General features: G+C 31.5%; 1 protein-coding gene across 2 annotated transcripts in view; it reads right to left on the reverse strand.

Annotated features, from left to right (window-relative positions):
- The window catches only part of LOC129916986 (transcription factor kayak), a 97151-nt gene that overhangs the window by 62706 nt on the left and 10295 nt on the right, over positions 1-24150 (reverse strand). Inside the window, exon 1 of one of the 2 annotated variants that reach the window (XM_055997287.1) lies at positions 4254-5268. The exons of the other annotated variant lie outside the window; for it this stretch is intronic. Within the exon in view, the coding sequence (XP_055853262.1) occupies positions 4254-4385 (132 nt within the window). The 5' untranslated portion in view covers positions 4386-5268. Of the gene's footprint in view, positions 1-4253; positions 5269-24150 lie in introns of those variants that run through there. 2 annotated transcript variants of the gene reach the window in all.

Genomic DNA, 24150 nt, shown 5'->3' on the forward strand with positions numbered 1-24150 from the left:
GTTTTGTATTCGATGTTTTGTTTTTTTTTTATTGTTTCATTTTATAATTCTTTTGTTCATTTAAATCCGCATTTTGGTCTGGTTTTATTGTATTTAAGTTTTTTTTTTTTTTTGTTGTTTGATTTGACGTTTTTGAGACATGACAACAACAAGTCTGTAATAAGCACGACACTTCTCGTCTTAGCGTCGCCATAGTGTTGGTGGTTTATTGTGTTGCATTAACAACGCACAAAAAGGCGGCGATAAGCCGTGAAGTTTTGCATTTATATTTTTTGTTTTTTCGTTTCGATTTTTTTTTGTGATCGTTGTTAAGTGGGCGTATACACGTTCATGAATGTTCCTCCCAAATGAAATAAAAAAAAATTAATCTTTAAAGCTACGCCCAGTTTTGATGCTACAGATGTTATGGTACCTTTATGTGACTTTTTTTCTTACTAAACATCAATTTAAAAGTGGTTTATAAACTTTTAACTTAACTTACTGGTAAATTTTAAGTTTCACTTACAATTTAACCAGTTAAATGTGAATGAATAAATTAATTTCATGAGTTTTGGAACGTACTATTATGATGCACTCCAATTTTACATTTGTAAGGCAAGTAATAATTTGTTTGCACCTTAATTAAACACAATTTTGCAGTTTGACAATTCTTTGGTCTTAACGTTTTCATTCCAGCTTAGCATATTTTTGACAAGTCGTTTATGAGATATTGAGACTTACGAGTTTATCAAAATGGCGAACGGAAGTTCAAACAACATGAAAACTGAAATTTGTGCTCAAAATAAACCCCTCTTTAATACTGCATGCAAACAAAGGTGACGCCTCAACTTATTTCAGATCCCCTGCATTTGATTCCACATTGACTGAACTATTCGACAGTTTTCTGACAGTTCTAAGCTGTCCTGACTCAAAAGCAAGAGTTCTGAACTGACAGACAGGACAGGGTCAGGATCAGGCTACTTAATTGACTAAATGCGAGCTTCTAGGCAGCGTGTTGACCGTTAATGCATCATAAATTGGTGAATAAAGAAAATTTGAGGCATATGATTCCCTAATAGGATGCGATCAGTTCCACCTGTTTGATTTTCCTATTTTACTTAAGAACATCGCAATGGAAGAGTTTTTTTTTTTTGTTGATTTGAACTGACATGTCGGACATGTCGGGAAAACAAACGAAAACTGTGAAGATTAACATGCAGATGGAGGTCTCGTAAATTAAACCAGGAATCCTTTTGGTGAAGACATCCTGATTATAATACCATATTCATTATTCACTAAATAACACTGGTCGGCAAAAAACAAAAAAGAGTCGCGAGCAAGAACTCTGTAAGGTGATTTTAATTAACTTGAGTGTGCTGAATTCAAAACTGTTTACATATTTATTCCATCACGTCTAGTTTTTGAGCTCTGCTCATCACTATTTTCGCTATGAAATTCAACGCCAAAAGGAATCAGCACACACAAATCCTTTAAAAAAGTATGGTTTGGTTCAAGCTCTATTTTCGTTGCCGACCAGTGTAATTACCATTTGGTATGTAGTTTGTTGAAGCCTCGAGTGAAAGATTCGGAAAAGTTATGAGAATATGCAAAACTATTTGTAGGGGAAGTAGGGGCAAGACCGCCCTTTTAGTGTTTAACTGTCTTAAAAACCAATAAAAACATCATTTAATTAAAATAAAGTCTTTATTCATTAAGTTTTACATTCTTTCTGTAAAAATGAAATTTTTTTTCAATAATAAGACAATTATGATATATCTTCATCGGTTCCCACACTTTATTATAAAAAAAAGAAAAATTTAAGACTTTTAATTGTTTCACTTTCAAAAATACAAATTATTTTTCACATAAAAGTTAAGAATTTCATGGAAAAACACAAAATTTACAGTAACTTTTTGTAATTTCAACTGAACTTGCTCATACTTACAGACATTATCTATCTTACTAGAAGCCACTTATTTTTTATTACAAGTGTTGCCAATTTTTTTTTTTTTTTTTTCTTACAAATAGTACAAAAACGGTCTTGCCTCCGATTCCCCAATACAATACCTTCGAATTGACCACATGAGGTATGTTAAGTTAAGTACTTTTCAATATCTTCATTTTACATAAAGGAAGTATCCAACTTCAAAGTCGAAGAAGATAGTGAGGCGGTTAGATTAGATGGTGAAATACCCTTTCAGTTTTTCCAAAAATGGGCAGATACATACGTAAAGTTGTGATAAATTATCAACCGATTGCGACTATGTCATTCGCCATTAAGAATGTTGAGCGAGTCTTGGGTAGCCAATTGCAAAAAATATCAAGGCTGCCTAATGACCTTATTCTGTCTGATTACCAGTGAGAATCTGTCGATGCATTCAAAAGTTTAAAAATCAAATTAGTAATTTACTACTGTCAAATAAAACTAAGTGAAAATAATGTCTTTAAAACAATAATTTTTAAACATAAGTTGACCAACGTCTGAAATTGGGTTGAACCTCTTTGATCGTGATTGTATAGCAACAAGTTATTCGTTTAACTTAGCTATTCGGGGTAGCTTTAAATTTACTTGAAACCGAACTCCGATTAGCAAGATCCTGGTTTACCTGAAGCGAATAGCAGTTCTGTCAACTTTTACTTCAGTTTATGTTCGATTTAAATTTTGACAGTACTACATAATATCTAGGGCTTAAAAAAGACCATTGTGTAAGTTTTACCAAAAAAATGTAGCTTTTTGACGATAACCGAAGAACTCAGCTTTTATAAAAATACCTGTACGCTTTGATTGGGATCACAAAGAATGCAACCCGCTGTAGATTTTGGGTGTGAGTGATAACAAAATATGATTGTCAGTTTTGGAAAGGTCTTTTATAATTTTAGATATGTAAGAACTTACAAGTCTTGCTGTCCCTAATATTAGCATTAGGTAACGTTAGTGCAATAACACTGCAGGTATAATTACGATATGGTTAATGACTAGCTCAGAGATAAATCTTTCTTCCACGATACCAGAAGTTAATATCATGACGTTTTACTTGATTGTTTTAAACTCATGTTTCACTCGAAAACTCATACCTACTTTGAATGCATATTTCATGCAACTGAACATATATGGATTCCAAACCCCAATTTTTACAATGATGGTCTATTTTGGTGGCAAGCTAATTTCTTTGTTTCATAATAATTTTATAAGCTGCAAAGTTTTTGTTCTAACTTCTAAATGCTTCAGCAAATCTCATATAAACATTTGAAGACTAAAAAAATACTACTCAGATCCAAAATCTGCTGTGGGCTGTGGATGAAAAATATTAAAGCGTTTAGAATTTAGCAGATGAAAGTTCTAAGTGACACTTTGGAAATCTTTTTTTTAATGATGAGTCCAAATGTCTACTGAAATTTCTGTCCACAAGTTCACAACTCTACTGTTTCTTTTAGATTCTAGATTTTTCGCTGCTATAAGAGTTCGTTCTATAAATGCATTGTTTTTCTATTACCAAATGCTTCTTAAGCTCCTACCTTTAAAGGCATAAGTGCTTAACTAACAAGTTTAAAATTTAAAGAAATAATGAGTAGGTATCATAAAAAGCATCGACGTCAGTGAAGACCATTTTTTTAGCAAAACAATAAAAAAAAACAAATCGTGTTTCGCAAGTTAAACAGCTGCGACTCACTGCACATAATTATATTGTCGATACGATATTATTGTGTTCTTCTCTTTTACTCCAGAAAAATCCGATTATTATTGGTCTTTTTCTGTCAGTCAGTAAAATTCCAAAGAACTTATATCCCACACTCGTTCTATCTATCTTTTTACTATCGTATTCACATGAATAGTATCGGTGTTGTCTCTCTATATAAATATTCACATATACTCTACACTGAGAGAGTATGCGTGCTGTCAACAGAAAAACCAAAAGAAAATCGTAAAAAAATCCCCTTCGCATTTTCGACAACACCAGTTTTTCACACATCCAAAAAAGAAAAAAAAAACTTCTTTTATTATCCCCTTTTCACATATGACCATTTAACAATAAAAGAAACAACCACCGACATCTACGACAGTGTTGTTGCAATTACTGCCAATACCCTGCCTGTCAAATGAACAACCCTCGCGCTCATTTCAAATCGATGTGTATATTTTAGCACACACAGAGAGTCGCAGCAGTCTTTTAAATGTCATTTTATCTTCTTTTGTACAAAGGTCATTTATTCTACATATTTTGCTGATAAGAAATTTAGAGAGGAAGAAAACTTATCACGTTATAATAACTTACGATAAGATTATTCCTTTGTTGCGCAGCACCGCCAATATTAAAATCAACAGAATTTTGACTATTTTCTGGTTCACTTGCAAATGAACCATTCGAATTTGATGCACTCTCATTTAATTCGACCTTCACCTTCATTTTGACAGCAACTGACAGATGAAAAACAACACAGGCTTATACCAAATTACAAACAAAAAATAGACAACCAGATGAGATAGACCAAAAACACACACTTTGGCAACTCTTTTTTTTTTTTTTACTTTTTGACGTATTTTGTTGCGCTGACACCGATTGTCAGAATGAAATTTTGCGAAATTATCGTTTTTTGGAACCGCTATGTCCTTGTGTTTTTTTTTTTGTTGTTGTTGTTTCACTGCTATAATGGCCGTTTGTCCAATGACCTAACAATACGACGACGTCAAAATTATTCTACTACGTCGTTACTCGTTAAGTACGTAAAGACAATTTGATATTTTTTTCTCAGAGAATAATAGGTATCGATATTCCCGCACTTTTTGACGTTAAAGGTTTTATTTGATTTTTGTTGTTATATTTTTTTGACATAAGAGAACCACACCCGTTTGAAGTTTCAATATTCACAAGAGAAAAAAAAAACAATTAGAACAGAAAAAATAAGAAGAAAAATTTCGTTTTCTAAATGGAAAAAAGTGTTGCACTTGCACACTGGATTGCCCTGCAGTGTGTTATACACGTCTTCACTCAACCCCCCCTTTGACAAATGTAGGAACACGCCTTAAAATGTTCGATTAGGTTTTTTTTCTGTTTGATTTGATTAATGTTTAATTTTAACCCACAATTAATAATTGTAGTAGATTTGTTTTTTTTTTTTCAATTCGGGGTTAAGTAAGTAGCGTTTCAAAGTTGAGTTAATGGGTTAGAAAAGTTATCGAATTTTTAGGAAATTTTGGATAATTTTTTTCTTCACTTATGGATGGGTGACAACAAAGCACGTCGCAATCGCAATCTTCGTCGCCAGCGAGCGAAAGACAAAAAATAACTATACTCTTCTTTTTTGTGTTCAAGTCTGGAAATCCGCAGAGATGGAACGAAGCAGAGATAGTATTCACACATACTTTTGCATCAACTGTCAATGCCACACTTATACTTTTATAAATTTACCAATACTTTAATAGACAGCAAAGAATGGTCAGAGAATAGAGAAACAACGTGTGGAACCTGAGTGTGTGGAGAAGAGCAAGAATCAAATAAATATTGAGAATAAAAAGGAGAGAAAAGGAGAATTGCATTGTTGTTTTTGGTTTCTTCCAATTTCAAATCCAATAGCAATGGCATAGTAATCCTAAATTAAACGATGACTCATCGGGTTTTTACCCGAGCTAGCCAGCAAGTATCTTGTGTGAATACAAAAGTGCAGTGTGGATGATGGGATGGCAAATAAAATAAAGATTGAGTTGTTTGATGAGTGAAGAGATGAGTGCTATTTTTTGAGTTGTTTTTGTTATTTTTTTTTTGTTTTGCGATGAGAAGATGGAAATAGTTGAGTGTTTTTATGAAGTGAATCGTGCATGTGCATCTCTGTTTTGTTAAGGTGTTTGCATTTGTGTAGTGCTTTTGATTGCAATGTTGTTACATTTTCTAGGGAGGTAGAAAAATGCCGGTTTCATACAGAATGTAGGTCGACTGTCATGAAGATTTCGGGAGTAAATAAATGTGGACAGTCGACAGTAATAGGATTGATTTGGTGACAAGTTTTAATGTACAGCAAGTTACAATATAATCAAATATAAGAAAAATTCATGTAATAGATTAAGTAAACAAAAATTTAATATTGTAAAATGGCAGTATGTGGAGTCAATTAAAGTACGTTGGCACTCTATTCTTGAGTCGATATGATAAGAGTAGTTATGAGTTAAGCTTATCGAACATTAAGAAAATTGGAAGATATAAATTCTTAAAAAAAAAGTTTTAACAATTTTGATGCGATTCTTTCATCTAAACAAAACGACTGTAAACATGCAAAAAAGAATATCAGCGGAGCCAAATTGCCCGACTAACAAATTTGCTACTATAAAGCTTTACAGGTGGTTATGTAGCTCCTGTAAAGCTTTATAGAAGGGATATTGTTTGTTGGGTGGCACTTAAAATAATATGGCTAAAGTTTTTTGACAACACAAATATTGAACTGAGCACAGACTAAAATCATTTTTAATCTCTTCAGCACACTCTCACAAACTATGGTGTTTTTTTTCCACAAATTTTGTCTGATTATTTACTAAATCGCAGGCTATGTGAAATTGGCACACCCAAAGCAATTTTTTTTTGGTTCGATTGCCCAGGATAGCCAAGATTTTTTTTCGCCATCTTTCCCTTTGTTCTAAAATAATAACGGAATTTTTCAACTCCAAAATCACAAAAAAAAATTATTTTATTCAGTTTAAAAATGGTTGGTTTTGCACTGTGCTTCGTTTGCCCAACGTTGATCCAGGACAGCCAATTTTTTTTTCTTTATTCTACGATTTTTTCAAAAGATACAATAAAAAAACTTTGTTTAATATCAGAAAACCGAAAAAATTATTACTTTTTTTGCCTGTGAATAAATTGTTACTTTAAAACCGTGGGTTATTTGCCCAAAGTTAGCCCAGGATAGTTTTATTTTCGCTATTCTTTTCTTAGTTTAAAAATTATAGAAACATTAATTTTTATTCACATAAAAAATATAGTACGCATACACCACAGTGAACTTTTTAATTTAAAATTTAGAAAAAGTAAATCCACTGGTGTTGGCACTGCGCCTCAAATGTTTTTTATTTGGCTTGGAACTCTTACTTGATTGAATGCATTTAATGTAGTCCATATAACATTCCTGCTTAGAAGCTGAAATTGATTTGTTTTATATCACCTTAAAAACGATGAAATACAAGCATTTTTTCAAGTGTAAAAATCAAAAATGTAAGGCAATCGGCAAACATTTTAATTTACAATCGGCTCCAATTTATTTCTGATTTTAATTTAGGTTTGCAAATAAGGTTCTTAAAATCTTTGAATTAAAAAAAAAAGATAATTTAAAATAAAACAGAAGAAAATAGTTCCAGAAGCAAACAATTTATTAGTTGTTGAGTTTTAAATTTTTCATTCCTGTTTTACAAAATTCTTTTTCAACATAGCCTCCGAATAGTTAACGCCGTGTTAACTACCCTCACAAAACAATTTCAAACGTCTTTTAATGTGCAGTAAAAAAACAATTTATTTCAGCCATCAATGTTTTTTGTATCAATTTTAAAAGTTAAAAATAAAGGGTCACTGTGGTGTGTGTGTAACATTTTTTTTTCTATTGAAAAAAATTAATGCACAGCATATTAAAAAATATCAGTGAGCAAATTACCATTTGATATTTATAATTATAATTTTGCATTATTTTTTCTAACTTCTTTTTGGTTACGTTTCCATAAGTTGTTGTCATTTTAATTAAACAACACAATATATAGCATTACTACATTATAGCATTAAAATTGGTTTAAAGCGACAATTTTCTGCTCGTTTGCCATTCAAGTTATGTTTTTTATAAAGTTTGTTCTTTCTTGAATAAAATATACAAGTTTACCTCATTAGTAGGTGCATACTATTTTTAAATATTTTTTAAAACTAAAAACCCAAAATTGGACATAGAACAATTCCTATACAAGTACGTTTTTTCCTTAAATAAAAAGTGGACTTAGAACAAAATATGATGGGACTTAGAACAATCAAGAATACTCGGGCTCATTTTCAAAAGCCTACTTCTCTGTTTTTATTGTTCTATGTCCCATTTAATTATATTACACGGTGTTACAAAAATGAGGTTTCAAAATATACGCGGGCGGAGACCTATCAGGTTTTGTAGAGCTAGTCGCACTGATTACGAAACGGTATTTGAAAATCCCCTAACACCCCCAAAATCTGGAGTTACGGGCAAGAAACGGTTTTTTGGACCTTCACCCATTGAAAAAATTCTAGCTTCGACAATTTTTTACCCATTTTCGATTTTTACAGTTTCTGATAGGAGATAAACATACCTTTTCAACAATATATAAAACATGTAGCTCGGTTAAACCACTTAGAATTTATAAGCTTTCAAAGTTCAAAAATTCCATTTTTTTGTCATTTGCCCAACTTCGGCATCAATTTAAAGTATAAGTTTTCAAAACAACATGCTATTTTAAAAATATATTCTAAAACTATATCTATTTCTCAATCAATCGAGGTATTTTTTATGAAAATCACTTCAAAATTGGCTTAGAAAAAAAAATTTTTCGATTTCAATCCAGATACAGAAATTCGAAACTTTTAGGTATAGAACAAAAATGTTGTTTCGGCACGTAGGAGGATAACTTGGGCGCCAGGATTTGATAACGGGTTTTTGTAGAGAAGCTCAATACAAACATTTTTTTCTTTAGGAGGGGGGTCTATCTCCCTCCCTTTAGGTAGGAGGGGCATTTTTCTAAAAAAAAATTATCAAAATAAAAAAAAATTATTAAAAACAACGGCAACACTTACAGAAATAAATGATACCATTTCCGAAAGGAAAAATTGTATATTTGATTCTAATTTTTAAATCAATATAATATAACTAATAGTTTTTGAAATAATCGATTTCAAAGTTAAAAATAGGCGAAAAAATTTTTTTTTAAATTCATTTTATACTATTTTTTCCAGACTGTGAATTTTAGTAAAAAAAATTACTCACACAGAAGACTGCCTCAATTAATTTCTTAAAGAACAGTGAAAACTATTTGTTTCTATGTCTTCTAGTTTTTGAGAAAATTGAAAAATTATTTTATCAGATTTTTTATTTTTCAAAATATTTTTTGTTTTTATTTGTTTTTATTTTTCAATTTTTTCAAAAACTAGAAGACATAGAAGCATATAGTTTTCACTGTTCTTTAAGAAATCAATTGAGGCAGTTTTCTGTGTGAGTAATTTTTTTACTAAAATTCACAGTCTGGAAAAAATAGTATAAAATGAATTATTTTTAACTTTGAAATCGATTATTTCAAAAACTATTAGTTATATTATATTGATTTAAAAATTAGAATCAAATATACAATTTTTCCTTTCGGAAATGGTATCATTTATTTCTGTAAGTGTTGCCGTTGTTTTTTAATAATTTTTTTTTATTTTGATAATTTTTTTTTAGATAAAAATCAAAAATGGGTAAAAAATTGTCGAAGCTAGAATTTTTTCAATGGGTGAAGGTCCAAAAAACCGTTTTTTGCCCGTAACTCCAGATTTTGGGGGTGTTAGGGGATTTTCAAATACCGTTTCGTATTCAGTGCGATTAGCTCTACAAAACCTGATAGGTCTCCGCCCGCGTATATTTTGAGTGTTACACCGTGTTATCTGCGGAATGAATTTTTTTTTTGACAAAAATGTTTTTCAAATTCGGAAAGAGCACCCTCAAATTAGTAAAACTGCATCATTAACTCATTTTCGGTAAAAAGTAGATTTAGGACAATTTTACTTTACGCCGACGATATTTACATATATTATTTGTGCTTTATTATTATTATTTCTTGAATGTGAGTATCAACTTTAACTCTTCGGCAAATCAAGCACGCAAAACTTGCGACGGAAATACCAATTCATTAAGAGTAATTGAAAATGTATCAAGTTAAAGTTCACAAAATCCGGGTCATCTTTAGTTGACATAATATTATTTCTGCAATTAGATGAGACCAATTGTAATAAAAATGAATTGCTTGGGTATGTTTTTTTTTCTTTTTATTTCTTATAATTATTTGATTGCAATAAATGTATTTTTTGTTAGACTTAACGCGCGACTCTAACAATGACTAAGAAACATCATGGACGTAGTCTTAAAACTTATGGCATTGATACAAAAGTAAATGTATTTTTGTTTACCCTATATTTATATGAATTAAATTAGTTTATTCAAAATCAATAATTTGTCTTATGAATTCAAACTTTGAAACAGTAGAATTAGTAAAGCAAAAATAATGTTTAGAAAAAAAAAAAAAAGTTACTCATACGCCACGTAGTACCTGTTCTGAAGGTACTCTGTGGCAATGCAAAATTGAAAATCTGGTTGCAATCGATTCTGACGTCACATTTAAATTGTAAAAAAATAAGAAAAGTAGGTATTTTCAGGAATTTAAATATTTCGTTTGTTCACGCAACCTTAAATTAAAAAATTAAAAAACGAATTTGGCATCACCAAATATCGTTAAGTTTTATTTGTGTCAGTTGGCTGCCCTTCCTTCTATTTTTCTCTCAATCATTACTGGCATTCATTTTTTCTGTCATTCGCTTTCTATCATTACTCGGCACAAGTTCGCCTCATCTATTCTTTTTTGTAAAATAAAATTAATTATAAATTAACAAAAATAAAAGCAACGTTCTTTTTATTATAAAAAAAGAAGAAAACAAAAACCAACGAAAATTAAATCAACATATATTACAAAAAAAAGACAAACTCCCAAGTTGGACACAAGCGGCATCAAGGTGAGACATCACATTTGTCCCTGAGACAAACATTTGGTCCTAGCGAGCCACGGATTCAATTGAATTCGCGAAACTACAAGTCTATCACGTTGGAACGTATTTTTTCTCAATTTGCCAAATTGCCGCCGTCGCCATCACCACAGTCACCACCAGAATTTTCTTCTACCAACCACGTGTGTGTGCTTGTGAATAAGTTTATTTGCCAAGACACAGCAGCAACCTCTACGTACATCAAACAACATTATTTGTGAACTTCAGCCACGCTGCAACATCCACACTTGCGTGCACATCAGTTTTTTTTTGGGTGCATATTCACGTCGCCGCAGCAGCCACCATACGTACGCTGCAATTGTACGTAGCTGAAAACTTGTGCACCGTGTAACAACCATCGGTTCTTTTGAGAACCCAAATTATTAAAAAAGTTACCACATTGCATCGATTGGTGTCGGATCAAACACCATTGCTTCGATTGGTGTCGGATTGGAAAAAGAAGAAACCGAAGCTAGCCAAGGAAACATAAAAATCAAGAGGAACGAGGAAAAAGAGAAGAATCAACAGTAGCAGCATTCACCCACCATACGTACGCTGCAATTGTACGTAGCTGAAAACTTGTGCACCGTGTAACAACCATCGGTTCTTTTGAGAACCCAAATTATTAAAAAAGTTACCACATTGCATCGATTAGTGTCGGATCAAACACCATTGCTTCGATTGGTGTCGGATTGGAAAAAGAAGAAACCGAAGCTAGCCAAGGAAACATAAAAATCAAGAGGAACGAGGAAAAAGAGAAGAATCAACAGTAGCAGCATTCACCCTAAAAAATTAAATCAAAAACTATGTACAGAGTAAGTAAAGCTTTTCTTATTTTTTAAACATATTAGAACGGCATACATAGGTACATATACATACATATATATATACATAGATAATAGTTTTTTTTTTCTCTCAACGGGAAAAGTGGCGTCACATTCTTTCTCTTTCTTTCTTATTTTTTGCTTCGCGATCTCGTTTGTTGAGATTTTCTCCAGTCACACTAGGTTATTTAACTGGACAAAAAAAAAAAAAAAAAAGCAAAACGTTTTCAAAAAGTCACTTAATTTTTTTTAAGGTTCTTTTGAGAACCAAACTCAAAGTTTCTTTGTGCTGCTCGTGCTCCCAGCAACGGTAAAATTTTTGGTGTTGGCATTTATAGCGTGATTTTTAATTTACAGTTTTCTATATGAACTGTTATTCATTTTTAATTTACAGTTTTTTATTTGAGCTGTTATTCATTTTAATTTACAGTTTTTTATATGAACTGTTATTCATTTTCGGTACAGTTTTTTTTCTTTCACATTAGATTCTTGTGCCGGTCCCTAAGTTCTTTTGGGATTTCTTCTCAAAGCTTTTTTATAAAAGATATCTTCAGTTTCCACATTCACATGAAATATTCAAGATTCTTTGTGAACTCATAAATTATTTCACATTGATTTTAAAATAATTTTCTTTGAATATTTTGCGAATCTAAGTTTATTTTTCGAAAATAAATAAAGAAACTTTAAAACAACAAATTTGCGATAAACTATCTTGGGGAATTTAAACATATTTCATCTCTTTTTGAAAAGTTTTTTTTTTATCTTGAACTTGTGCATTTCTTTAAACTTTTCAAATACCTTTTTTTCTCAAAATAATTCGGACATTTATCATGTTTTCACCCCCGTCGCTCTCAATTTTCAAGGTTCTTTTAAGAACCCCTCGCTTTTTTCAATTAGACTTTGAAAAAATTCTTTTGTTTGAATTATTTTTTGAAAGTTTTTTCAAATTCATTCTGAAAACGCAAAAACTTATTAACGTTTTCACCCAGTCGCTCTCCCTTTTCAAGGTTCTTTTGAGAACCCTTGCTTTTTTCAGTTATACTTTGAAAAATTCTTTTGTTTGAATTGATTTTAGAAAGTTTTTTTTCAAATTAATTCTGAAAACGCAAAAACTTATTCACGTTTTCACCCAGTCGCTCTCCCTTTTCAAGGTTCTTTTAAGAACCCTTGCTTTTCTCAATTAGACTTTGAAAAATTCTTTTGTTTGAATTGTTTTTTGAAAGTTTTTTTAAATTAATTCTGAAAACGCAAAAACTTATTCACGTTTTCACCCAGTCGCTCTCAATTTTCAAGGTTCTTTTGAGACCCCTTGCTTTTCTCAATTATACTTTGAAAAATTCTTTTGTTTGAATTATTTTTTGAAAGTTTTTTTCAAATTAATTCTGAAACCGCAAAATTTATTAACGTTTTCACCCAGTCGCTCTCGCTTTTTAAGGTTCTTTTGAGAACCCTTGCTTTTCTCAATTATACTTTGAAAAATTCTTTTGTTTGAATTATTTTTTGAAAGTTTTTCCAAACTAATTCTGAAAACGCAGAGGTCTACTCACGTTTTCAATCATTCTCTCTCTTTTCTAAGTTCTTTTGAGAACCCTTGCGTTTCTCAAAAATTATTTTGTCTAAATTGGTTTTTGGAAGTTTTTTCAAACTAATTCTGAAAACGCAGAAATCTATTCACGTTTTCACTCATTCTTTCTCTTTTCAAAGTTCTTTTGAAAACCCTTGCGTTTCTCACAAATTATTTTGTTTGAATTGGTTTTTGGAAGTTTTTTCAAACTAATTCTGAAAACGCAGAAATCTATTCACGTTTTCACTCATTCTCTCTCTTTTCAAAGTTCTTTTGAGAACCCTTGCGTTTCTCAAAAATTATTTTGTTATGAAATGGTTTTTGGAAGTTTTTTCAAACTAATTCTGAAAACGTAGAAATCTATTCACGTTTTCACTCATTCTCTCTCTTTTCAAAGTTCTTTTGAGAACCCTTGCGTTTCTCAAAAATTATTTTGTTTGAATTGGTTTTTTGGAAATTTTTTCTCAAACTAATTCTGAAAACACAGAAATTTCTTCACGTTTTCACTCGTTCGCTCTCACTTTTCAAGGTTCTTTTGAAAAACCCTGCTTTTTTTCTCAGTTACACTTTGAAAAATTATTTTGTTTGAATTGGTTTTTGGAAGTTTTTTCAAACTAATTCTGAAAACGCAGAAATCTATTCACGTTTTCACTCATTCTCTCTCTTTTCAAAGTTCTTTTGAGAACCCTTGCGTTTCTCAAAAATTATTTTGTTTTGAAATGGTTTTTGGAAGTTTTTTCAAACTAATTCTGAAAACGTAGAAATCTATTCACGTTTTCACTCATTCTCTCTCTTTTCAAAGTTCTTTTGAGAACCCTTGCGTTTCTCAAAAATTATTTTGTTTGAATTGGTTTTTTGGAAATTTTTTCTCAAACTAATTCTGAAAACACAGAAATTTCTTCACGTTTTCACTCGTTCGCTCTCACTTTTCAAGGTTCTTTTGAAAAACCCTGCTTTTTTTCTCAGTTACACTTTGAAAAATTATTTTGTTTGAATTGGTTTTTTAACATATTTTTTTTAAGTCGCTTTGAAAAAACTGGTTTTCATGATTTCAGACGTTAGAATCCATTTCAGACACCAATTCTCAAAACCATTATCGCAAAATTTCCAAGTCACCAAAAAATATAATTTTCAAAAGCCTAGCAAAGTCACTACTTTTTCTTGCGAAGGCGGGAGGATCTAAGGGTAAAAATTTGCTCGGCAGAGCATACAATCTATGAATGTCCTAAATTTTCGGCATTACCTATTCAATCCAGATTCGAAGAAGTCAAAGAAAAGAAAATGTGCAAAATTGCTTAGGCACCAGTCATCAAAAGGCTACTTGTTCTAGCAAATATTCTTGCAGTTGTTTGTAAGAAAAAGACACCTAACATTTTGCATCTTGCAAATAATCCCTCTCCAGTTCAAAATCAAAATTTAAATCTACAGTCCACTTCTCAATCACAAGCTATACAAAATCCTCAAATCTTTGCTTCTTTGCAACCATTTATTCCTCAAACTGCATATCAAAAATTCATGGTGACCTCTAGAAAAACAATTATTTTGACTACTGCCTTAGTGAATATAGTAGCACAGGATACAGTGTATACCGTAAGGGCACTAATAAATCCAGGTTCCGAAGTAATTTTCATTTCGACAGCTGTGCAAAACGTCTGATTTTAACATATAACGACAAAAATACCACTATTTCTGGAATTATTGGAAATCTCTCTGTCACCACAAAGAAAATTTGTTCTTTTCAATCACTTCTGCATATCCTTCTCAATTCACTTTTTCAGTTCAAGCCATTGTTCTTAAAACACTCACTAACAACCTCTCAAGATAATACTATTTTTGAAGGCCTTCAACAGGCCGATCCCACGTTTGATAAGTCCAATTTTATGGTTTCTGTGACTCTTCAGAAAAGGCGTATGCCACCACTTTAAACATAAGCGTTCGTCAGCCTAACGGAACTTTCTCTTCTCATTTGCTCTGTGCAAAATCAAGGGTTTCATCCATCAAATATGTGTCATTGCCACGCCTTGAGTTGTGTGGGCCACTTCTTCTTTCCAAAATGGTAAAAATTTACGTTTCAACTTTCTCTGTCCACGCATACCAGACCTTTTTATGGACAAATTCGTCCATCGTTTTTGCTTGGCTTAAGAAACCACCCTGTATTTGGAAAACTTTTATTGCAAATCGCACTAGCGAAATTTTAGAAACCATTGCAAACATCACTGATTTCGCCACTCTAGGTTTAACCGCTTCAGATTTGAGGCGTTATACTTTTTAATGTAATGGTCCCTCTTGGCTTTGCCAACCAATCTCTGTTTGACCAGTAATCTCTCCTATTGCCCCCCCCTCATCGAAGACCTCGAACAAAAAACCAGTTGTCTCCTTGATAGTTCAAGAACGTTCAGAAGACAAGAATGTCGTTTTTCATCTTTACCTCGTGCTATGCTTATCATTGGCTAAAAATCTATAAATTTTCAAAAAAGGTCAGACACTCCTACTTCACTCGATATAACTCCTCCAGAAATGCAATTTGTAAGAAACACCTCAGAAGATCAGGGACCAGTGCACGATTAACATTTGAAGAATTTTCCACAATTTTAGCTCGTGTTGAAGCTTGTTTAAACTCGCGTCCACCTTCATCCATGTCAAATAATTCCTCTGATATCTTGGCTTTGACTCCAGGTCATTTTATTTTTGGGCGTCCGTTGATAATGTTCCCTGAAAGAAATTTGAAATTTGTCGATTTGTTTTATATTAACCGATGGAAAACCCTTAAATGCCTTCAACAACAATTTTGTCGTCTATGGGAAGACGAATATCTCAAAGAGTTTCATCAACGATATAAATGGCAATCGCCACAAGAGAACGTCCAGGTGAATGACCTAGTAGCAGTTCAAAACGAAATTCTTACTTCTACTGAATGGCGCCTTGGTCGTGTAATACAAGTACACCCCGGTGTTGATGGAAGAGTGAGGGTGGCGAAGCTCAAAACCCAATATGGCGATATTAGTCTAAAAGTAGTAAAACTTTGTGTTTTGCCCTTTCAATAACAACACTAAATTTTGTATCATTAAATTTTTATATTATAATATGCCAATCAATATGTTTCAAAAATTACAAAAGCTTTATTAATACTCTTTTTTTCAAATTTGTTTTTTTTTGGGCGCCTCACGCTGTCAACAAATTTCATTTTTTTAAAACATTATACTAATAATCCTTTAAATTTGAATGCTTTAAATTTTTTTGGCGATTTTCGCCAAGGGGGGCAGTAATGTTCACGCAACCTTAAATTAAAAAATTAAAAAACGAATTTGGCATCACCAAATATCGTTAAGTTTTATTTGTGTCAGTTGGCTGCCCTTCCTTCTATTTTTCTCTCAATCATTACTGGCATTCATTTTTTCTGTCATTCGCTTTCTATCATTACTCGGCACAAGTTCGCCTCATCTATTCTTTTTTGTAAAATAAAATTAATTATAAATTAACAAAAATAAAAGCAACGTTCTTTTTATTATAAAAAAAGAAGAAAACAAAAACCAACGAAAATTAAATCAACATATATTACAAAAAAAAGACAAACTCCCAAGTTGGACACAAGCGGCATCAAGGTGAGACATCACATTTGTCCCTGAGACAAACATCGTTATAAAATGAAAACTTCTTCGAAAGAATGTGCCTATATTCGACCTTGTGAGTTCATCTTAAATAAAAATAATTAAAATCTATCAGGTATCTTCTGATCGCATTTTCATCCACATTTGCTTCCTTCACACCGTTAAAATGCAATTAAAAGTCAAGTTTTATTGTTATTATTATTATTTTTATTGCACTTTTTTTTCAAAAATTTAATAGGAGTCAAAGTTAAAATTCGCAAAGATTAAAATTATTTTAAAAGTTATTTCAAAGGAAGCATTAAATCTTTATTTAAAAAACCAACACATTAAAACTTATCATAAAAACCACATCAACAACAGTAAATATTGAAGTTTTATACAAAAAAAAAAAAAATATAACTTCGCAGTTACAAATTCCATTAAAATAATAATAATTTAGCTTTGTCTTTTTTATTTTTATAAAGCCATTTACATTCCAGCCAACAACGACCAACGTGCTTTATTATTTGTTTTTCTCTTTGTAAAAAAAAATTCAAAACAATAAAAGATTTCACAGATTTTAAATTTGTAAAAAAAAAACCCAACCGTTTTAATTGTTTCTCATATAAGGAGTTATTATTGTGATTTTAAAGTAAAGACGGAATTATTGTTTTGGGTTAAATAAAATAATAAAATCCTTTAAAGATGCTCGACCACCTACTTTGTTGGCACAAAAGTTAAAAAGAAGTTAAAACTGCGTAGCTTTTTGATGTGTTTTAAGAATTAAGACCTTATTAGAATTCAGTTTCTAAGATAGTTAAGGTGAAGAAAAAATCGAAACATTTTCGGTTTGCCAAAATGAACCAAATTCAATCTTAGAGGTTAAAAGTATGAAATAGGATCATGTTGTTAAAGAAACAGGTAAATCTCTTAGAAGTAGCTTAATTTTGACGAATTCTTAAGACTTCTTGTTGACAAAGTGATAGTTAAAATGCCGGAGGATTATAGGCTTTACGTCGGCATTTTCCGTCGCTTTAGCAGTAGTTTATTTTATTTTTGAACTTTTCAAAAAAATTACAAGAAACTTTAGGTAAAATTTGACTAAACTACGAGTGTTCACTAAAGTAAACAAAAACATCATCTGATCTAAATTAGGAGCACGTTTTTAACTTACAGTTCGTTGCTACTTAGTGACTTTGCGGCTAGCGGCGGCGAAACATAAAAAAAAGTCTCGGGACAATCGTACCAGTCGCTAAAAAGCTGTGTTTTTGTGTTCAAACAAAATAAAATTTGGCATAAGTACCTTACCTACCCACATACATAAGAGGGTACCCTACCTACCTATTAAACATTTTGGTGTAAGTAGATTTTTTTTTGTATAACATATCGAAGCTTTTCCAAGAATTCTGAATGAAATCACCAACTGGAAATGGCGTCTGCCGATGTCACAATTATTTATTTAAATGCCCTCCACCTCATTACCCTCTTTCTTAAAGTTATAACCAACAAATTTGAATTTAAAATCAAATTGGCTAGACAATATACGATGACATATCTCTATGAGAGACGTCACGTTCGCCGTTGTTATTGTATTTGAGTTAAAGTTCAATTGGCAATTTCAACTCAAGTTGAAAAGCTTATTACTTTGATTTCGACTCAAAATTGCTACTTATTTTTGTTAATTATACAAAATTTTTAGAGTGAAATTAAGCTTCACGTTCACACAGTATGACAAAGTTGGTATTTCCTGATTGTGTCGCTGCTGGGGCAATTATATTATACCTATTCTCTTGTTTATATATGAAAACCGCAATTTATTCACTTAGTTGAATATTAATCCAATTCGAATCTTAAACAAAATAGATCTATCTTCGTTTTTAAATATTGATAGAAATTAATTTGAAAAGGTGGGTACAATAGGTGTGGGAATTTAAAATGGAGTACGTGATTACATTTTATCATGAAATTCATATTTTTGTAGATGTTATTTGTATCTAGATACCTTGCATTAGGTTAAATGCAAGTTGGAAGTTTCATTGGCAGCCCTTAGCAATTGATATAGACCTTGAGAAGTTAATGGGTTTGGCAAAACTTTTAATAATGTGGTTGTGGGAATATTATTGGGGTAATTTTTCGGTTTTAGCTATACTAAACGCAATTCGGTTTGAAAAAAAAAAATACACGGTGCGACACTGAAAATACACCCGAGAAATAACATAGTGTAGGCTGTTCGTATGGTCGAATAATGCATAAAAATATTTTTGTTATATTTTTGGAACCCTCCATTTTTGTTTTATTTACAAAAAACCATTTTTACAGACCTTACGATGTAATCTATCAATATTTCAGTCATTTTTCTAACAACTCTCAATATGTTATATGTTTTTGGAAAGAGGATTTCCAGACCTTTTGAATGATGTATATAAGTCTATTGTTTAAACAAATTAAGTGTAGGTTTTTATCCCACAAATCTTGAAAAAGTGATTTTTTTCCCAATTTTTTCAACTTTACCCAATTTTTTTTGCAAAATAAAACAAACAAAAAAATAAAATAAGGTTATATTCTGAAAGAATATACATTTAGGCACAAATCGGCGTATTTTTTTATTCAATTTGACCAACACTGCGGAATCTATGCTATTTTTTCGTAAATAGAAAATGTGGCTTTTCATGATGTGATTTGCAAAGTGCACAATAGGGTGTTCGTTATTTTAAAATAATAAGAATTTCTATGCTCGTAGGATCTTATATGGTTGGAAATAAACTAAAAAAAATATTCCCCAAGTTTCAAGTCTCTAACTTAATTCTAACCCGTGCCGCCAAGCGGTTGAAGTTTCTTATGAGAATAACATGGGGTTTCTTGGACCTTGTTCGATTAATTTTAAATTCCAGCCAAACCATTCGTTCAAAAAATTTAAAACTTTACAGACTCAAATTTAATAAGTGTAGCTATCATGTGAAAATTTTTCAGATTTTTAATTGTTATAATTTTAGAGATTTAGCTTGGTAAAAAAAGTCATTTTTTCAGACTTTTTCAAAAATCGCTTTTTACCCGTTTAATGCAAAAAATTTAAAAAACATACATTTTTATTCACAAAACTTGAAAAAACTTGTGACTTTTGATAATGAGAGACCCGGCAAGTAATATTTAGCGATATAGGTAATCTACCAACACTGGCCAACAGTTATCAAACATTATACGAATATGCAGAGGCGTACGACGAGTTGCCGGGGCCCCGGGGCGAGGCAAGAGTAAATTTATGTCAAATTATGTCAAATTTATGTCAAATATATTAGCTTTTTGTACTATTTTTTATAAATTTTCTTTTCTGCACTGTATCCAGTCAGGGCCCTGGCGTCGGTCGGGGACCCCGGGGCACCGCCCCGCTTGCCCCAATGGTGTGTACGCCCCTGCGAATATGTAGAACTCTGCAATAACTGTTGAGGAGGTTTGAAAGGTCTCAAGTCAAAAATTGATGTTTTTCAGAAAATGAGATTGAAGTTTAAGAAATGCATACAAACCAATACCTTTTCGAGTATAGATTCGCTTATTCGTATCACAACACCAAAACCGCGAATCTGCATTTTTGGACATTTTCATTTTAATGCGTCATTTTACTTGTTATCGGTCCCTCTATTTACTGTGTCGATCCCAATCCTCCATCTGTTGCCTAGAAGCCTAAACTATATCAATTTCAGTTGCACGAGATTCCATAAGATTGCATGAGTTTCCAAAACTTTGAAGTCATTTTTTTCAGAATTACAATTTAGCAGATTCGTGATTTTGGCTCAATCAAAAATCCAAAAATGCAATTTTATGACTTAAAATCGCATTGCTTATCTGCAACGAATTCTTACTTGCAGTAAATTAGGTACAGAAATAAGAATTTGTGTAACAAATCGAATTTGAAATTACAAAAAAAAAATATATATATATAAATTTACAATAAAATTGGGTATTTAAATGATTTTTTGGTGATCTTGAAACCATTTCAAAAAAGCTTATTGGTTTTTAAAAAAAATTAGGTATTACAACAAGATACAAAAATTTTAACCTTTTTTTTTAGAGGATGTAAACAACATTTATTGCCTTAAATCATGTTTTTTTGTTTTGGATTTCCATTAAAATCAACAGACATAATTTTTAAAGATAAAAAATAGAATATTGTTGAAAAAATTAAATGTGAAGAAAATTTATTTTTTATTGTTGTTGAATGCTATTAAAAAACATTGGTACAGAAAGCAAGCAAAAATATTTTTTTTTTATTAATAAAAAGGTTGCGTATACGCCACCGATTATTTTCATATTTTTTTAAATTCTTGACTAAACTTGTTAAATGCTTGCATTATTTGGAAATGAACGGACAGAAAACAATTTTTAACAAAGGACAGTTCTTAAAAGTATCCTAGTTGGCAAAAAATTGCAAAGTATTTTTCATTGAAGTCATTATTATTAGCCAGGCATTTCGCCTGTGAAAAACAAAATTGTTCTAACGCCATATAGGATTTGCTAAGGACTTATTTTGCTTTCCACCGACGATTTTAAGACGCATACAGTATATAATGAATTTGCATTATAACATAGTATCGAGTTCTAAACGTGTGTTTGTCTTCTATGATTTCCTTTACCTTGGATTAAGTTGTAAACCATATTTATTCATAACAAATCATAGGTACTTAATTGTCAAAAAAAAAACAACGTTTTCGCCAAGTTCCGACGCATCGTCTCAGATCGCGATTGCAGTGTAAATACAGACGATAAGAATAGGTGAATGTTTGGATAAATTATAGTCACTATGAATATGCCTCCACAAACACTTAATATAAATCGGCATCCAATTTCTTCGATGCAAATACAAAATTTCCGAATTAAAAATGGACATTGTTGCTAAGGGTAAGTGTAGAGTAAGTAGATTCATACCTCCATTAACGCCATCTATGAGCAAACAATGAATTTAATCTCATAGGTACACATGGGTATAGTCAAAACTTATAAAAACTATTTCTAGAAATATCCCCCATGATGATATGTTTTCCAAACAATTAACTGACAACTTGCTACCGCCTACGACTTCGGTGACAAAAAGACATTGTGCAGCATACAAAATTATTTTTTTTTACTTTTTTTAGACTCAAATTTTTACTTTTAAACCGTTGGTCAACTTGGTACTTGAACTTGTGTGAACTTTTTTACTACTGTTGCTAATTAGTTTAACACTTTCACAGCAGCGTGACACTTCTTTGTTAGGGCAAATTGAACATGTGCTCCCGCTTTTGCGAGTAAAGAACAAAGTACTTTTGTGTATTGCTCTTTGTAACTGTATAGACGCCAGCAATCCTTGTTTCTTTATTTTAGGAAAGAAGTGCTGTATGGTTTTGTCAAGTCATTGTTTGATTGTGCACTTGACATTGAAATAAATTGAAAAATTAATGCATTGTGCACGTTTGAAAATTAAAAAAGTCTTAAACGGAATTGTTCTTTTTCTACATTGAGTGTTGAAGGATGTAAAGAAAAACTCTTCAGAAAATGTTAAGAGATGTAGATACATAATTTATATTATTTGCTGACTGCTTTTTTAAACCAATTAAAACATCAAAAATTAAATGATAAGTTTCAATTTGGTAAATTTAGTTTTGATAAATGAAAACAGTATATTGCCTTGCTTATCTAAGATTTTTGAAAAGGTTCTATCAAACCAAATTTCAGACCACATACGACAGCATAACTCTTATTTTGCCCGGTGCAGTCTGGATTTCGGGCTGAGCACAGCTGCTCTACGGCTATTGTCAAAGTTCTAGATGATATTCGAATTGAATATGATAAGGGTTTCTTAACCCTTCTCTGTTTGCTGGATTTCACAAAAGCCTTTGATCGTGTAAATCATGGTATTCTAGGTAAAAAACTTAATTTATATTTTGGTTTTAGTAGAAGATCGGTACGTCTAATTCAAGACAAATAGTGAAAATTGGTGACACATTTTCTAACTCGATTAGTTTGCTTGCTGGAGTTCCTCAGGGTTCAATTTTGGGTCCAATCTTATTCTGTATTTTTATTAACGATCTACCATTAGTGTGCAAAAATGTCATGTTTCATCTCTATGCAGACGATGTCCAAATTTACCTTTCTCGACCGTTTAACCTATTGGAGGACTTATCGTATAGAATGAACGAAGATTTGCAGCGGATTTATGAATGGGCTATTTGCAATGGCCTAACACTAAACCCGGCCAAATCTCAAATAATTGCCATTTCTAGACAAAGATTTGATACAATAGACCTTCCACCTATAATACTATCGCAACACAAACTTGAGTTCGCGTCAACGGTTACAAGCCTTGGTTTCAAAATAAATTGTTTTCTTTCATCCAACGACCATATTAACCTCGCTGTTGGTCGTATTTATGGTGCTCTTCGAAAGCTAAATATGTTTGCCGGATTAACGCCAGTCTATGCGAAATAGAGAATCAGCAAATCCTTGCTCGTTCCTATAATTGAGTATGCTTCAGTAGTTTACGCCAAGCTTGATTCCATCGCTTTACATAAACTGCTTGTTGCTTTTAATAGCATCATTCGCTACATTTTTGGTTTGCAAAGGTTTGACCATGTTTCGCAATACCATCAATTGGTCCTAGGAAGCAGTTTTCGGCATTTTGATGCAAGATGTTGTATTTTCTTGCATAAAATAATAAACAAAAAAACACCTTCATATTTATATGATAAGTTAAACTTTGCCCAGTCTGCTCGAACCTTGAATATTATTACCCCTTACCCCTTATGTACATATCTAAATTCTTCGAGATTATTTTATGTTTATGCCACCAGGCTATGGAACTCCTTACCATTGTCTTTAAAACAAGTAGTAGGAATATTAGAATGCAAAAAAGCATTGATTAACCATCTTAATTCATCTTAGCACACAAACAGTAAAAAGAATATATTAATTTTTTTTTAAATTTAAAATTGTATATTTTGTTATTATGTAATGTATAAGTAAAAATTAAGCTAAATTTATTAAATTTTCAAGTCCAACTTAAGGTACTATAAAAGACTCAGTCTTATTTGTACACCATTTTGAAAAACAAATTGAAATTAAATTGAAATTGAAACTTGATCGATTGAATAAAATACATTTTGTGGGTATTATTAAAATTTATTTAACTTTATTTTTCAAAGCTTCATTTTATGTTATCATTTAAGTGTTACAACACGACATGAGAGGTCACTTAAACGAAAAATATTTAGGTGTGTATGTTTAACACTCAATTTTGTTTCATACGAAAAAGATAGAGTTTTTGGAAAAGTTATATGAAATAAGTTGCATTAAATCATAAACAATTGAATAAATATTTTTTTTTTTTATTATTTTGCTACTGGGAATTGATATGATATTAATCTATATTACGTAGACCAACGTCAATG

Source organism: Episyrphus balteatus, chromosome 3 (genome assembly GCF_945859705.1).
Source record: "Episyrphus balteatus chromosome 3, idEpiBalt1.1, whole genome shotgun sequence".
NCBI classification, from domain to species: Eukaryota; Metazoa; Arthropoda; class Insecta; order Diptera; family Syrphidae; genus Episyrphus; species Episyrphus balteatus.